The 18,143-nt window shown below is 46.4% G+C and overlaps 1 protein-coding gene across 2 annotated transcripts in view; it reads right to left on the bottom strand.

Moving 5' to 3' along the window:
• ZZEF1 (zinc finger ZZ-type and EF-hand domain containing 1) overlaps positions 1-18,143 on the bottom strand; it is a 1,433,434-nt gene that overhangs the window by 1,165,717 nt on the left and 249,574 nt on the right. For both annotated transcript variants that reach the window (XM_085649580.1, XM_085649579.1), the window contains exon 10: positions 17,461-17,552. In XM_085649580.1, the coding sequence (XP_085505706.1) occupies positions 17,461-17,552 (92 nt within the window). The remainder of the gene's footprint in view (positions 1-17,460; positions 17,553-18,143) is intronic.

Below are 18,143 nucleotides of genomic sequence, written 5' to 3' on the forward strand. Positions count from 1 at the left end.
CCTCATACCTCTGACTAGGTCCAGAAGTGCTCCTCTGTGGTTCCTTCTTTTTTTTTTTAATCACATTGAGTTCATAATTTAGCTTCTATGGAAACCAGGAAGACTAAACCTGAGGTTACCACACCACGACACAGACTACCATACCACATAATTACTCTCCATAACACGTAATCTCACTCTATATAATTTCTATACACTAAATACCACATACTTTCTATCAACATGAAAGTCAAAGTTTATCCATATAATTTCACTGCAGATCATCCCACATAATTCCACTCCACACAACCTACATCTACTCCACTCCAAGAAACATTAGTAAAACACTTTTACATTCACAACGCCAATAGCTCTAACTCTCGCAAACGTGAAACCTATTACATTGCAAATGCTTCTTTAACTAGAAGTCGCGTTTGCAGAGAGGTGGAGAAAGGTGAGCATGGCCTCCGAACACCTCTTAGCAATCCCACTGTGTGGGACTTAGTGGAGGTAACAGGAGGGGTAGTTGGCCCCCAAGGACAACCTTGGGGGCCAACTACCCCTCCTATTACCTCCAGTAAGTTCCACACCGCAGGATAGCAAAGTCCTCATAGCAGGCCACGCCCCCTTACCCCACAACTCTGCAAACACACTCCCTGTTGCGCTCTTGGATGGGGATTAAAGTCCACTTCGCTGCTGGGGGTCCTTAGGGGCCAACTAGCCTACCTGATACCTCCAGTATGCCCCAGATAGTGGGATTGCTGACAGGTGGACACAGGCCATGCCTCCTTTGCCCACCACTCTGCAAACGCGCCTCCTGGTGCGCCCTTGGTTGCAGGATGAAGTCTCCTTGCCTCCTTAGGGTCCCTGGGGGCCAACTAGCCCACCAGGTATGTATGTATGTATGTGTGTTCTTATATAGCGCTCGACTTACCTTTGGGCATCTCGGCGCTTGCATTGGGAACCCGTCCTGGCTTTTCCCTGTGAGATAACCCGTACTGGGCATCCCCAAGGTGAAAGCCAGGCATCCCGCCGCGGGGGGGGGGGCCGTAGTGGAGATTAAGCAAGCTATTGCCCAGAGTTGCAGAGTGTGAACCCATGATTCGAGTAGGCACCGAAGTGAGAATTATCGAGTCCGTGGACACTTGGGCTCAGACCCTGCCGCGTCGGGAATTGAACCCTGGTCCCGGGTCTGACCTCTGCTTCAGGGTATGCCTCCTCTAACCAGTGAGCCACACTTCTCCTCCAGTAAGTCCTACACAGCTGGATTGCTGAGAGTGTTCCAAGGTCACACACCCTTTTTAGACTGCTCTGCAAACAAGCCTCCTGGCACATTGCTGCTTGAGGGATGAAGTCCACTTCAGTCCTGAGGTCCTTAGGACACAAGAGGACCTCATCGTCTCACCAGCAGTGCGCCAAGAGGCGTGTTTGCAGAGTGGTGTACAAAGGGGCGTGGCCTCGGACCACCTCTCAGCCCCACTGTGTGGGGCTTCCTGGAAGTACCTGGTGGACTAGTTGGCCCCTAAGGACCCTTAAGATTCTAGGGGACTTAATCCCCCAACCCAGAAGGCGCCAGGAGGCACGTTTGCCGAGTGGTGCTGGGAGGAGGCAGCACCTCCGGCGAGATGCCGGCTTCTCTTTTATTTATTTATTTTTTAGAAGGGGGGATGTGTGGACCCCCTTCTCTTAGTAATTGTTGGGCCCGGGGGACCCCATCCCCCAGTGCCTGAGCCTTTTTTAAAAATAACAAAATCAACAAACGGGAAAGGGACCTCGCAGCCCCCTCCCAAGGCAGATTTTGGCCCCAGTGACCCCATCCCCAGGGGAATGGCCTTGTTTTAAAAAATAATGTACATTATTTATATGGGAGGGGGCCACGTGACCCTCCTTCGCGGGGCCACTATTGGCCCCAGGGATCCCATCCCCCGGGGCTTGGCCAGCCTTTTAGTTTTATTATTTAGGAGGGGCCACATGTGCCCCCCCCCCTCTTGAGGTCAATTATGGCCCCGGGGCTTTGCCTCTTTTTTGTATTAATACATTATTGGCCCGGGGAACCCATCCCACAGGGCCTGGACTGCGGGGGGAGCCCCAATGCCCCCGCGGTCCCAGCCAGCTCCCCACCTCCTTAGGGAGCCGGCATTGCTTTTCATTTTTTAACCTTTTTTTTCTGACTCAGTTCTACCAAGTCACAAGATGGCTGCCAACACTTCCTGGTTTGGAGTATTGGCAGGCAATCAAAATAAAGCTCGAGATTGGGAGGGTTCGCGGATCCACCGCGGTCACCAGATATTGATTTTTTTTTTTAATTTTCATTTCTCAGCAATTACTGAACGGATTTACACCATTTAAAGCAAAGAGTGCACTCATGACCAAGAACTATCTCACTGCCAAATGTGGTGTAATTCCGTTCAGCAGTTCGGGCTGTAGCCGCGACAAAAGTTCCTATGGGAATTAACATGGAGATAAAGGCGTTTTGGGACACCCCTTTTTTTTTGGCCCCCGCTTGACGAATCACTCCCAAACTTTCAAGAAAGGAGCTGACCAGAGCGCCCCATTAGTTTTGAAAATTTCGCGAAGAGTCGTCAAACGGCGCCAAAGAAATCGGCAAATCAAAAAAAGCTTTTCCTATGGAAACTAGGTCCCAACTATCTACTGGTGACCGCCAGTAGGATGGATGGATATGTATATCAACCAGCAAACTTGCCAATTTCTTGAAGCACGAGCCACACCGATCCAGCTTCATCAAAGTATATTTATTTTTCGGGCAAATATAGGTTTCAGGCACGTTATAGCTAGAAATTAGCATTTAAAAATCCTTAGAAATTCACTGAAAAAACCATAGGTTTCAGGGGCGTTATAGTTAGTTGGACATTTCACTCGTACAAAACCTGTGAAATTCCCCCATTATAGTTAGTTCAACTAACTATAACTCGCGCCCCTGCAATGCACTGCTGATGACGTCACATATTACATCACTCATGACATGGTCAGTGACATCACTGATGACATCACTGATGACATCATCCAGTGACTGTGTGTTTCTGTAAAGTTTAATTATGTTTAATATATATAGGGAAAGGCGTATTGAAGAATGAGTGGGTGTAGAAGTGTCTGAAGGGATGATTTAGTAGGTTCGTGACTGACTGTATAAGTGAGAGATTAAACGTATCTTACTGAATGCATGGGTTAGTGACTAAACTGTGTGAATGTCTCTATCCGCCTGTCGGTTAGTGTGTAAGCGGCTGCATGGTTTTGTGAATAGCTACAGGAGTGTCTATATGAGTTATTGATTGGTTGTCTGAGTATCTGTATGGGTGTCTGAGTGTTTGTGTGGGTAGGGTGTTTCTGATTGTGCATAGATGTGTGACTGGGTGATTCACTGGGTGCATGGTTTCAAGACTGCATCTGTGATGGACTGTATGGGTGGGTGAGTGTGTGTATGGGTGTGTTAGTGAGTGAATGTATATCTCAGTGGCACATGTGTGAGTAACTACATATGTGAAAGGTAGTATATATGTGTGTTCGAGTATTTAAATGGCTATAAGTGAGTGTGTGATTGCAAGAGTGGTTGCATGGATGAGTGTGTGCTTGTATTAGTGATTGTATAAGAGCGAAAGAATGTGCTAGCATTTGTATGAGTAAGTAAGCTGGTGTGTTTATAACTGTATAGGTGAGTAAATGGGAGTGTGATTAATTATTTGCATGACTGACTAGGTGTGTGAGTACGTCTATGGATGAGTGGTGTTGTGTGAGTGTCTATATAGGTGTATGAGTGCATATGAAAGTCCTGTACTGAGTGATCGTAAGTATGAGTGACTGTACGGGTGAGTGAATGGATGTGTGTGTAGACCTAAGAATCAGTGAGCGGGTATGTAGTTATAGGTCTTGCAGGGTCTATGGTTTTCAGAATGGCAGTCTGTAATTTTGAGTAGGTGTATCAAAAGTTTTATTAGGGTGTGAGAAGATGCCTGAAATTATCACATGGATGATGTAATCAGTGATGTCATCAGTGATGTCATTTGAGATGTCATCAGTGATGTCACTGACCATGTCATGAGTGATGTAATATGTGACGTCATCAGCAGTGCATTGCGGGGGCGTGAGTTATAGTTAGCTGAACTAACTATAACGAGGGAATTTCACGGGTTTTGTACGAGTGAAATGTCCAACTAACTATAATGCCCCTGAAACCTATGTTTTTTTCAGTGAAATTCTAAGGTTTTTTTAAATGCTAGTTTCTAACTATGCCTATAGAGGTAAGACATGTAAAGAAAGAAGAAAAAACGCAAAAGAAGAAATGTCAAAAGAAGCAACAGAAGTCCACAAAGAGGAAGAAAGGTGCAGGAAGAAGCAAGACATGTGCAGAAAGAACCAACAGAGGAGCAGAAAGAGACCTTGTTGCAAAATCATCCTGTGCCCACAACTTTTTCAGAGGGGTACTGGTGGTAACTGACTGACTATCCAGGCCTAGAGCCAGTGCTATGCTAAAAGACACTTAAAATACAGTGAAAACACCTACATACACTGGGGAACACTATGCGTTGGGTTACCCCTGTGATTAGCATGACCTCCTCTGTAAGGCCCTAGTACATAATAGGGCAGGGGGATTAAAACTACCTCTAAGTCAGAGGTGCAGAAATATGCTACTTTAACTAGTAGTCACGTTTGCAGAGTGGTGGAGAAAGGGTGCTGGGTATCCAACCAACGCTCAGGAATTCCGCTGTGTAGGACTTACAGGAGGTACCCCGAGGGATTCTTGGCCCCCAAACTCCCTCAGGACTAAATTGTACTTCCTCCCCCATCCCGTAGTCGACCACGAGGCACGCTTGCAGAGTGGTAGAGAAAGGGGGCCATGGCCTCTGAAGACGTCTTAGCAATCCCACTGTGTCAGACTTACTGGAGGTAACAAGAGGGGTAGTTGGCCCCCAAGGACATCCTTGGGGGCCAACTTCCCAAACTATTACCTCCAGTCAGTCTCACGCAGCATCACCGGTAAGTATTCGTACCAGGCCATGCCCACTTTGCCCACCACTCTACAAACACGCTCCCTGGCATGCTCTAGGATGGGGATTGAAGTCCCCTACACTGCTGGGGGTCCTTTAGGGGCCAACTAGCCTACCTTTTACCTCCAGTAAGCCCCACGCAGTGGGATTGGTGAGAGGTAGACAAAGGCCATGCCCCCTTTCTCCACCACTCTGCAAACTCGCCCGTGGTGCATTTTAAGTTGGGGGATTAAGTCTCCTTGAATCCTGAGGGTCCCTGGGGTCCAACTAGCCCACCAGGTACCTCCAGTAAGCGCCACAGAGCTGCGTTGCAGAGAGGTGTAAAAAGGGGCATGGCCTGGACCACCTCTCTGCAACGCAGCGCAGTGGCGCTTACTGGAGGTACCTGGTGGGCTAGTTGGCCCCCAGGGACCCTCAGGATTGAAAGGGAATTAATTCCCCAACTTTAAACACGCCAAAAGGCGTGTTTCCACACATGTCACCTCAGGCCCCGCCCCCTCCCTTCACCACTGTGCAAACACGCCCGTGGCGCTTTGTAAGTTGGGAGATTAAGTCCCCATGAATCCTGAGGGTCCCTGGGGTCCAACTAGCCCACCAGGTACCTGCAGTTAGCGCCACAGAGCTGCGTTGCAGAGAGGTGGTCTGAGGCCTCGCCCCTTTTTACACCTAAAACGCACCACAGGGTGCATTTGCATAGTGTTGCTCGGAGGGGCGGGGCCTCCGGTCCGAGGCCGGCTTTTTTTTTTAAATTTATTTTTTTTTATAAAGGGGAGCTGTGTAGCCCCCCTTCCTTTCCTGTTTTTTGGGCCCTGGGGACCCCATCCCCCAGGGCCTAACCCCTAATTTTTATTTTTTTTCATTTTAAAATCTTAAAGGGGGCAGCGTGGGCCTCCCTCCCAAGGCCATTTTCAGCCCCGGGGACCCCATTCCCCGAGGCTTGGCCACTATATACATATTTTTTACAAATATTTACAAAGAAGGGGGCTGCGTGCCCCCCCTCCTGAGGCTTCTTTTAGCCCCGGGGACCTCATCCCCGGGGCTCTGCCTTGTTTTTTCATTTATTTTTTGGGGCAGGGGGGCTGCGCGGCCCCCCCTCCCGGATCACTTCTAGCCCCGGGGACCCCATCCCCCAGGGCTCTGCCTCGTATTTTAATTTATTTTTGGGGGGATGGGGGCTGCGTGGCCCCCCCCTACCGTATCACTTCTAGCCCCGGGGACCCCCACGGTCCCGCCGGCTCCCCGTGTCTATTGCTTTTCCACATGGGGAGCTGCTGACTTGTAGCTCCCCATGTGGAAAAGCAATTCTGCTTTGCTTCATTGAAGCGAGAGCAGGTTTCAATGAAGCAAAGCAGTTTGCAATGACAGGGCGGGAGCCGCGCGGCTCCCGTCCTGTCATTGCAAACGCCCTGTCATTGCAAACAGCAGTGTCCCAGGGGTGGGCACCCCGGGACACTGCAGGAGCCGGTCCTGGGCGGTGTCGGTCCCCAGCGCCATCAAGTTCTCCTGGAAAGGGGCCGCGCGGCCCCCCCTCCCAAAATTGGCAAAGCCCCAGGGAGGTGGTGGTCCCCGGGGCTCGGGGGTCCATAACAGACCCCCAAATTTGCATTTTAGTGCCCCGGGGAGGTGACGGTCCCCGGGGCGTGTGGGGGGTTCGAGCCTCCCCACACGTTTTTAAAAAAAGTCCCGGGTGGGTGGCGGTCACTGGGGCTGCGAGGGGGCCATGAGCCCCCCGCAAATAATTTATGAAAGCCCCGGGGAGTGGTGGTCCCCGGGGCTTGGAGGGGGGCTTTGAGGCCCCCCACACATTTTAAAATTAGCCCCGGGGGCAGGCGGTACGAAGGGCTGGGGGAGGCTACTATGTGCCCCCCCACAACTATTTATTCAAGCCCCAGGGAGGTGGCGGTCCCTGGGGCAGTGTGGAGGGGATTCGGGCCCCCCCACACTTTTCTTTCACTGCCCCCGGGACCTGGCCCACCCGGGGGCTTCATTCCCACGAAGCGCAGGAGCCCGCGCTACGTTCAATTTTTGGTCCTTGTGGGTCCCCCAGAGCAGGCCTAGGGGGTCAGGGTGTTTCTACCCTGCCCCCTTTTTTTGTTTTTTGAGTTTGTTTTACTGTTTTCTTGTGCCTCGGTTCTACCGAGGCACAAGATGGCTGCCAACACTTCCTGGTTTGGAGTGTTGACAGCCAATTACAATGTAGCTTGTGGTCGGGAGGGTGCGCGGATCCACCGTGGCCATAGATATCACTATCTTTATTTCTTGACTTTCTCAAAAACTACTCAAAGGATTTACACCATTTAAAAAAAGGTCTCTTTATGAACCAAAGGCTACATTTTTGCCCAATTTGCTGTAATTCCGTTCAGTAGTTTGAGCTGTATCTGTGTCTAAAGTTTCCTATAGGAAATTGAGGTTTTGACCTTTTTTTAAAAAAAATTCTCAGGAACTACTGAACGGATTTACACCATTTAACAAAAAGGTCTCTTACTGAACCAAGGGCTACCTTTTAGCAAAATTTGGTGTAATTCCGTTCAGCAGTTCGGGCTGTAGTTTTGTCTAAAGTTTCCTATGGAAATTAACATGGGGAAAACGCGTTTTGGGACTCCCTTTTTTTCCTCGGCCCCCGCTTGACAAAGCACCCCAAAACATTCAGGATAGGAGCTGACCGGAGCGCCCCACTAGTTTTGAAAATTTCTCGAAGATTCATCAGCCGGCACCAAAGTTATTGGGAAAACAAAAAACACTTTTTGAATAGAAACAAGGTCCTAACTATAACTAGGATATATATATATATATGGTGAGGCACGGAGCATTGACACGGCGCTTCCCGGACACGCCCGCAACGGAGGCTGCAGAAGGCGATGGGCAGTACAGGACGGCATTTTCAGTCCCACAAGAAACTTTTCTGGATCCTGGCAGCCTTTTCCATCACCTTACATGAAGGATGCTGGAACTTGCAGTCTTTTGATTTCCACCAATGGGGAGAATGTATTTTACATATAAAGAGGGACTGTTTCTGGCACCAGTTTAGGGAGCAAAAGGCATTTGACGAAGGACAATTTCGAAACGCATTATGCCATAACATTTCTGAATAAACCTACCTGAGCACTGCCCACTGAGTCCCTGGTTGTTTCTTTGAGGGGGCGACTTTGTTTGGATATTGTTTACTGGGCCACAGCTCAATTGAGGAGACCCGCCCTAACGAACCAAGCACCTGAGTGGCACAACGGAGGTGAATCGAGGAATCAATAGTGTGCTTGGAACGCTGCGGCCACGGGAGGGCGAATATCCGGCCTAGATGGGACCGTGACTTCACGGTGAGGCACGGAGCATTGACACGGCGCTTCCAGGACATACATACATATACGGCCACGGGAGGGCGAATATCCGGCCTAGATGGGACCGTGACTTTACGGTGAGGCACGGAGCATTGACACGGCGCTTCCCAAAGATAGATAGATAGATATATATCTATATATATATATTTTATATAATATTACACTAATGATTCTTGTCTGCACTTCCTGAAGGGAACCTACAATTTTTGGTCAAATGTTAAAGTATACTGAGATCCAATATTGCAGGACTGCAAAGAAGGATTAGAGCCTGAATTAGGAGTCATTAATGGTTCTTCATCCAATAAATGAGCATGTTTATTTAGTTCTGTAGAAAACTAAAGCAGCTTGGAGCTGGTGCAGCAGGGGTGGAGGAGTGGAAAGTTCACTGGCCCTAGTAGCTTGGACATAGTCTGCTTGGTCCCAGAGTCCGAAAAAGCTGGGGTGCTGTTGTGGAGCGGCAAACCTCTGGATTAGCTTCACAAGGAGCAAAACTGCTAGGGGTACTTACTGTCTTGCTAGAGAAGAAATGTCTAGGAAAAGCACTATGACCGGTTTTTCTTTTTAATGTTCCAACACTGAATCAGCTTTATGGCTAAACTAGCGAGATCTATTGAATAGCATATCCATCAAAGAGGCCTGCATGTCACAAGACAAGCCTTTGCATCTCATCCAAGCAGGATGCTGAATCCCCACATTAGTACCAACTCCTTTGCCAAAGCAGTTGGTAGTGTCCAGTTAAAAACAGATAATATTGTCTGGTTGAACTAACCATCTTGGATGGGTTGAGCCACGTTGGCTCAATGTTCCTCAGGGATTGCCGACCATATTTCGGCAACCACGTCCCACAGAGCATGTGAATGTCTCCCAAGCAAACAGTGGGCACTGACAGACTGGAGGACTAGGCGGGCAGAAGAAAATATTTTCCGAATGGTTTGATTTTCTTCAACTCCCCGTCTGGGTGAGCTATAAGAAATTAACTGGGGGTCACCCTGCTGGTGGAAGACTGAAACACCTCACTTTCTAGAATAGGGGTGTGTGTCAAAAAACAGGGTCACCTGGCGGCAGCCTGTGGCACCTGGCAGTCTGCCTGTTAATAGGTGGGCAGGAACAAGACTTAGACCAGGTACCCATTAAGGTGTTGGTCAAGACTTCATTGAATGGTAGTAAATGTTCAGAGGAAGCTTGTCCAGGTTGCACAACCTTCATTAAACACAACAGTTTTTTAATTTCAATAGTTGGTAGCTGAAAGTCTAAATCCTCTGCTGCCTGTCTCAACCTCACAGCAAAGGAGGCACACTCTTCTATTGATGGCCCAGGGAGAGAGCACAACCCAACATCCAGGGGCATGTCCAACCCACAGACCTCCCTCCTGCAAGTTCATGCACAAAATGCCCATGCACAAAATGTCATCATCATCATCATCATAGAGCGGGGGAATATCTGTTTGAACCAAGTATAGAATATCCCTCAGCCAGCTGAGTAGGGGTTTAGATATACGTGACACCTGGGAGGGAGGGAAGAGGGAGGGGGACTAGTTGAGAATAGTTTATAGGATATAATACAGAGTAGCCAGTATACGGTTGAAAGAAAGGACTGTAGCACTGGGTTCAAGTCGCTCGTAGCATCCTCCAAGGAAATAGAGATAACAGGGGTGCTGGACTATTGCCATGATGTGACAGAATGTTGTTGCCAGGTATTCATAGCACACAACAAGTATCACACTGCTGTAAGAAATGAATAGTTATATTGTAAACTGTCGAATATTGGAAATGCCAATAACAATCGGTTTGGAAAACAAAAAATTTCATAGAGCGGGGAAAAATAATCCCCATCATCTGCACGGCCATCCCAAAAGCTTGTTGACTCCAATCCGAATTGGAACTGAAACGTTGTTGGAGCGCTAGGGTGTAGATCAATGTTCAAGGAATGGCTCTGTCTGAGTCGGAATAGACTAGGACCGGATGTGTCAGTTGGGGCCGTAATTAATTCAGCTTGGCGTTGGAAGACTATCCTCCAGCACCGGCAGCGTCGGGGCTACCGTTAACGTCACAGGGACCCGAATTGGGATCAGGAAGTACAGCGTCACCAAGAGCGAGGCAGCCGGCAGTAACCTTACTGGAGGCCTTCGCAGTTCATTTGGGCTTGCAGGCATGCCAGAGAGAGCCAGCAGAGTGCCAACAACTAGCAACATGGCTAATTTAAAGGCCTCAATCTGTTAGGACGTTGTCAATGGCCCTAGAATCTCAGAGTGCATCAGGATCATGGTTGATCGCCACGGGAACTGGGAAGACCACAGAGAGGACTTCTCTGGTTGATAGTGGCAGGACTTGGATGAATTCCCCTTGGCCTTCTTGTGCTTCCACTTGATCTTTGATTTACCAGAAGACTTGGACTATGACTAGCACCTGACGCGGGAACAGGTCTGCACCCTCATCTTTGAGCAGGAGTAGGTCTTCCAAGACTTTTTTCAGTGTTCGGTAATGAACAGTTTTGCATTCCCGGGTCACCTTTGGATTAATAAGAACACACTCCTCGCAGGATTTGGAGTCATGCCCCAATGGGAGTCTGTCACAGAGTTGCTTGCACCAGTCCCTATAAGGTTTAAACTCTGTAGAATGAGGAGGGCACACTGGAAAAAACAGAATTTTGAGAAACATTTGTCAACTGGTCACTAAAAAGTGTAAGCAAGGTCAGGACACAAGGCTAGAAGGAAAATGACACGTAGGGGTGACATCATGTGACTTACGCCCTCACCATGCACTGCTAATTATCTCACAAATTATATCAGTCATGACAAGTTCTGTGACATCCTTGATATCAATGCAATATCTGAAATTACATCATGGATGACAACACTGTGCATGGGTGGGGCGCGAGTTAGTTAATTTAGGTCATGAGTTATAGTTACTTGAGATAATTATAACTGGTGAATGTCAGAGTTTTTTTTAGTTTAAAACAGTATATTTTAACTGACACTTTGACTTATCTAGAATGTCTCTTTAACCTTTGTTCTTTTCAGTGTGTTGTGTGTGTTGCCTGCCTTCCCTGCCTGCCACTGGAAGTTGCCAGTAGGTAGTTAGAATTAGGACCCAATTCCAACAGATGAAGCGTTTTTTGGTCTACTGATAACTTTGACGAATTTTCACTAAATTTTCCCCAAAAAGTGGTCTACTTTGCCTAGTTCTGCATGGAAAGTTTCGGTGTGATCCGTCAAGAAGGGGCCAAGAAAAAGGGGGGAGGTAGGGCAAAAAATATGCGTTACCCATGCAATATCCTATGAAGATTGTAGACACGATTACAGCCCAAACCTCTGAAAGGATATACACAATTTTCGGCAGAAAGCTAGCTCTTGGTCAGAAAGAGCCCTTTTTGTGCTTTGGTGCAAATACGTTCAGTAGTTTTGGAGTGGTTACAAAAAACAAAACAAAAACAAAAAATGATTCCTAGCTAGCAAAGGATGCAAATCCTCCACGGATCCGACAGATCTCATTCTGAGATCCGATTGGCTGCCAATACTTCAACCAGGAAGTGTTGGCAGCAATCTTGGGACTCAGATTCAGCGGAGTCAAAAGAGAAGAGGTGACAACAACATGAGGGATAGGGTAGGAATATCCTGACCCCCTAGGCCCAGAGGTGGGGTCTAACAGGGACACCCGCCAAGGGCAAAAGCATTTTGTTTTTTAATTTTGCCACGATTTTGTGGTGGATCCGTAAAACCGCTGCGAAATTGAAAGAAAAAAAAAACCCAAGCGCGGTCTCCCACACATGCTTTTTTTTAATCTGCCCCACCCCTCCTCCCCCCGGAGGGCCATATTTCGGGGGGTGGATTTAATATTATATAATGGAGGGTGTGGGGGTGAATTTGGTTTCGGGGACCACCACCCTCCGTGGCCTGGCCAAATCAATTAAGGGGGAGGTGGACTAATGGGCAGGGAAACCCGTTTGATCTTGTTTGGCAGAAGTAATTTAAAGCTCCGGCCAAGCGAGAGCAAACAGCTCTCAGCGGTTGGGTGCAGGAAAAATGCTCCGGCCCAATGGGAGCGGACTTTTCATCGGTTTCGCTGCCTGCTGGAGGCGGGCAGGGAAACAGATGAAAAATTGCTCCCACAAGCACGGAGCAGCATTTTTTTCTGCTCCCTGCATGTGTGCGTCTACCACTGGAGACAGGGAGACAGCCGGGGGCATAGGGGCTGCCGCCGCATCTCCCTACAATGAGGATGAGGTCCCCGGGGGCCGAAATTGGCCTCGGGGGCTTGGGTCCTCTGGGCCGAAATGAGCCTTGGGGGCTGAGGTCCCCTGGGCCGAAATAGGCCTTGGTGGGTGGGGGTTCCCGGGCCGAAATCACCCCTCCCCCTTCATTAATTCGACATAGCCTCAGGGAATGGTGCCTCAGAGTCCAGAATCGGCCTGGTGAGGGGGGCTGCATACTGGCCAGGCCCAGGATGATGGGGTCCCCCAGCGCCAATATTGGCCTGAGGAGGAGGGCTACATGCCCGCCTTTAAATAATGGCCAGGCCACAAGGGATGAGGTCCCTGGGGCCAATATTGGTCCAGGGAAGCTGGCTACAAGCCTCCCTCTCCTTTGATAAGGCCCCCACCCCCATTTTTATTTGGGCCAGGCTCCAGGGGATGGGGTCCCCAGATCAATATTGGCCCGGGGAGGGGGCCTGCATACTCCCTTTAAATACTGGTTAGGACCCAGGGAATGGCCCCCTTCGCTTTAAAAAATAAGGCAGGACCCAGGAGATGTGGTCCCTCGGAAATGGGGAGGGAGGCTACATGCCCTCCTACATAATTTAAGTGATGGGCCCTGGGGGATGGGGTCCGCGGGGGTGAATATGGTCTGGGAAGGAGAGGAGCCAGGGAGGGGGGCTGTGTGCCCCCCACTGCCTCTGGGGAGTTGGCCTGACAGGTCCTGTGGCTAACCCACTGCCATGCACGGGCACAGGCCATGTGGTGTTCACAGCATCTGGGGGTTGGTCACAGGCCATACCCTGCGGGCAACGCTACTGCCACGCACGGGTGTCGTGGGGTTAGCTGCATGAGGGCATTTTGAGGGTTCGGCTGTAGACCCCGGACGCAGGCCAGACCCTGCGACCAATCCCCCCCGCGCATAGGCTCCCCCGCACATATGATATCTCAAATAACATGGCACAATGCTTGTGGGGGGGATGAAGCCTCCTAGGCTCTTGAGGGTCCTTGGGGGCCAACTAGTCCTCATGTTACCTCCACTAAGACCTACACAGCTGAACTGCTGAGAGATCGCCAGACGCCACGCCCCCTTTCTTCACCACACTGCTAACACGCCTCTTGGCCCACTGCTGCCTGGGGGAAGTCCGGAGGCTCTCAGGAGGCAAGCGGCCCCCCTCCTGGACCGTTTCCGGCACCTGGGACCCCATTGCCCGGGGCCATGGCAATTCATTGGGGTTCGCAGGGGGAACCTGAAGGCCCCGCGGTCCCATGCCGGCTCCCTGCCTCCTGCCCGAGCCTGCATTGCTTTGGGATCCAGGGAGCTGCTCCCTGGGCCCCAAATCAAAGGGTATGTTTCCCGGCTCGCTTCATAGCGGGCAGGGAAACAGACACTGCTTCGCTTTCAGCAAGCAAGAGCAATTTCTGCTCTCGCTTGCTGAAAGCAGAGCTAGTTTGCTATGGCATGGTGGGACCACTTCAAGGAAGGCCAACATGTTTCATTGCCTTTATGACTTTACGGCAAATTCGTCAGGGCTTTCGAGATCAGCAATCACCTCCCTGGCTATCTAACTTTGAATCACGATTGACAAGTGGAAGCCACGGGCCCGCTTACCAGCTCCCACTCAGTCAAGAGGGTGTATATCTTATTCTATAATACCTCTCAAACAGCACAGCCATTGCTTATAGAATCATGGCTACCCAATGACCGTCGCGCGGTATCTCAACCTGGCCTGTTATAATAAAAAGATAAATATAGAAAACAATACTTTAAGGGAAGAGGCCAATCCAACTTATTGCTTTTACAGGATTTGATAGACCATGCAACACTTCTTAAGTATTGTCCTATCAATTACTTTAGAGAGATTTTAGGTTCTAGTGGGATGATGGGACTCCCATTTAAAACTAGAGGGACAATTTCGTAAATAAATATTTATGGCATGCTTTAAAGTCAATCAGCCACAGAGATGATTAAATCAATATAACTCTTCTTATGTTATAATTGGATTTTAGTTATCATTACATGGTGTTCCAGTTCATTTAAGAGACATTAGGAACATCTCCCCAATGCATTTATGACTTAACTTTCACAAGAGTGTCATTTCCTAATTTCTAAGTAAAATTCACATCTATAGTCCCAAAGAAATAAACTACTTTTTGGCAGCTTACAATAAATACTAACTCAATGCCTCCAATTGACGTTGAAGCCCCATTGCAGTGCAATTCATGACGATCAAACTGCCAGCATGCAGTCATACATTTACTGGGTATCCTTCTGTATTTGGGTGATTTCCATTAAAAAGCCTCAGGGTGGCTGGAAGATCTGCCAAATATATGGAGTAAATTAAGAGTGCCTAGAAGCATCCTTTGTTTGAGCCAAGGATCCCATTTTTTTCTAGCTTTTTCCATAGGGTAGTGGGATCAAAACCTGCATGTAAGTTGACAAAACACGCAAATAAATGTCCTTAGTTTGTCAACTTCAATGTTCATTATTAAAGTGTCATTATTTGGTGATTCGTCCCCATCACAGGTCTGAACCCAACTTACTTAGCAGGTAACAGTAGGCACTTCCTGGGCCACTTTACTAAGGCTTCAGGTACAAGATGAGAATGTATTTTAAATGAAGAATTTATCAAAGAAATTAACTGGTAAGCAGACAGAAAGCAATTAGGTGATAATGTATCCTACAGAAGAGGAATGAATTTCACCCAGTAAAGGTAATAAAAGCAGTAGAAGGATATTTGCCTATAACAAAGGATCTACTTTAATAATTAAGTTTGGACCACCATAGAGGCTGGTGTTTTACTCTTACTTATAGTTTTAATAGGTTCAACCATTTTCCTATATTAAGTGTTCAGCTATTACTTGAGATATAGCAAACCTTTCCCCATTACCACATATTTCATTTTCCGCAAACGTTTCTCCATTACCACTAATCTCATTTCCTGCCTAATGCACTACTGCTGGGTATTGCCACCATTGCAATTCACTAATTTCAGATATTGTTTTCTAATACCCTCGTCAAATATCCAGCAGCTACCAGTTTCCAAAAAGCCAACAGAGTTATTTACTTTAACTGAAATATACATAGTTTATCTATGCTTTTGGAATAACTGCCTTTTTATTTTGGAGGAAATTCCCATGATCACATTGAGCACTCTTACAACCCAGTAAAAAAACAGGCTCTAGTGAAAACATATATTTTCTAAGAGACTTCCAAAAGCAACATCTTGCTGCTTTACAGTCCTTATTAAACTAACCTTCATTTTTATTTCACTGGTCAAGTGTTGAGATGTGTTCTACTAGCCAGAACTAAAACCATTAACATTTCACAATCTTTTAGTTTCATATCCATCATTCAATATACCCCTTTTCATCAAATATTGAACAATTGTGCAGTTGAGTACAGAGTCACCTTGATATGCTGTACCATCGTCTTATTGTGGTTTATCATCAATTTCTTTCCAGATGGCTGGTACCAGCAATCTTAACTAACATTTCTGTGGGGAAATGGTCACTGCCTTATCCAATCACAGGCTTGAAGAACTACACCAAAGTCTTAAAAAAAAAAAATAGTAAATGGAGAAGTCATGCGTACCACTAATGCATGCTCAAAGTAGTTGATCAATTCAAAAGTGGCCTTAAACACCTTTATCCCAATAGTTTCCACCCAATAATCCGTACATTTGTCCCACTAGCTTCTGTATTTCAAAATGCTCTATTCCTTTAACAAACAGTATGCATTATTAATTAGCTTTGCTTTTTTATTCTATACTGTCTTCATGAAATGGCTCCTTTGTTCAGCACTCTTCTAATCAAACATTTGCTCTTATTCTTGGTACATACAATTTCCCATAAATTCTATAGTGCTAGAACTAGGCGAACCAAGCAATACTGCTCTGTCCAGTACCAATACATTCCTAAAGACTCTGCAACACCATAACTACACTGTCAACTGTGTTGGAAGCCAGTGTTGGATTAAATGAGACAAAGTTCGGAAAAAAAAGGTTGCCTCAATAAAAGGTAAACAAAACACGTTCTCTGTCATTTAAAAAAGAATGGCTCACACAAAAAATCTACAAATGATCTGAAGTAACGGCAGCAAACAGGAATGGGGTTCTTTTGATAACAGTCGTTTTTCATGGGCTAAAGCTAATTTTCTTATGAAAATGTTCCTACAAATACACTGAAACACATAAAAACAAATACAACATCTATAGCAAAATGCAAACTGAAAGAGTAATGACACATATTCATAGATCAACAGCAAAAGACGTTACATGGCCTGAAAATACAAACAAAATTAAAAAGTAATGAAGCTAGAGGGATTATTTTCAAAGACGGTGTAGAAAAACTGCAAGCAACGAAAATTAAAACCAAAAAAAAATTAACATGTCAGATGCAGAGCTTTTCGATTTGTTCATGTCACATAGGGCCACACAAATTAGGTTCCCTTAAAACTGTATTATAGCTAAATATGCAATTTTAAACTTGATCTAGGAGGTTGGTGCTGGCTGTGGAATTCCAAAAAAATAAATGAATCCGCATACGTATCAATGCTGAACAATTAACAATGTTGACATTAAGTAGTTACTGTACTTCTGTAAGCAACAAGAAATATTGAAATGCATAATTATGACCTTGTACATTTAAATTTAAAAATCCTTTTAAGGCAAGTGGTCATAAAATTGCACTTTGCTGTATTCAGCTAAAGGGATTTTTGAGGCATATGGACTAATCATCTATAACTGTTTACAGGGAAGTAGTGAATCTTCTAAAACGATCATAGATTAAAACACACTATTTGAACCCAACCATGCACTAATAACAAAAAACATTTAAAATTATTGAGACATATCGACAGACTATAGACCAAGAAAATAATAATTTTAGTGTCAGCTCCCACTTTCTCTCACCCCATATAATTCTGTTCTACTTTATCAATTACGGCTCACCTTCAAACCCATTTGTGTAACCTGGAAGGAACACTCCTTTGCACTGCAGAGAATAATGCTAGCTCTTGTCTTTCCAGTTTCAGTCAAAAAACCTAGCATTGGGGAGAAAATGCAAGATATATATATCATGTACAGTACAAAAATATATTAGGAGAGAAAAGTGGTTCTTTATAATACACGACAAAATGACAATAGAAAACAAATAGTAATATTACAATACTTATATAGCTGGTCCAAAATGAGATTGACAATGTCTCAGGCCAGTAGCTGAAGGACCTGAAGCAAAAAAAATCCAGTGGGTGAAAAAGACTCACCCAAAGCCCCAAAATTAAGTATAGAATATAATATTTTTGCAATTAATACAAAAGGGCAATATATGTCAAATCCAAGAAGGGAGTGAATGCAATTTGCAGCCATTTTAACAACAGGAACTCCAAAAGGAATAGAATTGAAATTGAGCACAAATTACACTGTTTCCAATTTTGCCACAGCCACTTATCACAATATTTAATCTGTTAGTAGGTACCTGAGAGAAATGTTACAAATAGGAGTAATAGGAAAGGCAAACCCAATTTCCGTTGGCTCAGTTATTAACAGAGATAAATTACACCAGATGCCATTTTTATTTGTCCTCGGGTGTTTTTGTACTTGTTATTCAATCATGTCATTTGCACTTGTACAGG

The sequence above is a fragment of the Triturus cristatus genome, chromosome 3_2, assembly GCF_964204655.1.
Source record: "Triturus cristatus chromosome 3_2, aTriCri1.1, whole genome shotgun sequence".
Taxonomy (NCBI): domain Eukaryota; kingdom Metazoa; phylum Chordata; class Amphibia; order Caudata; family Salamandridae; genus Triturus; species Triturus cristatus.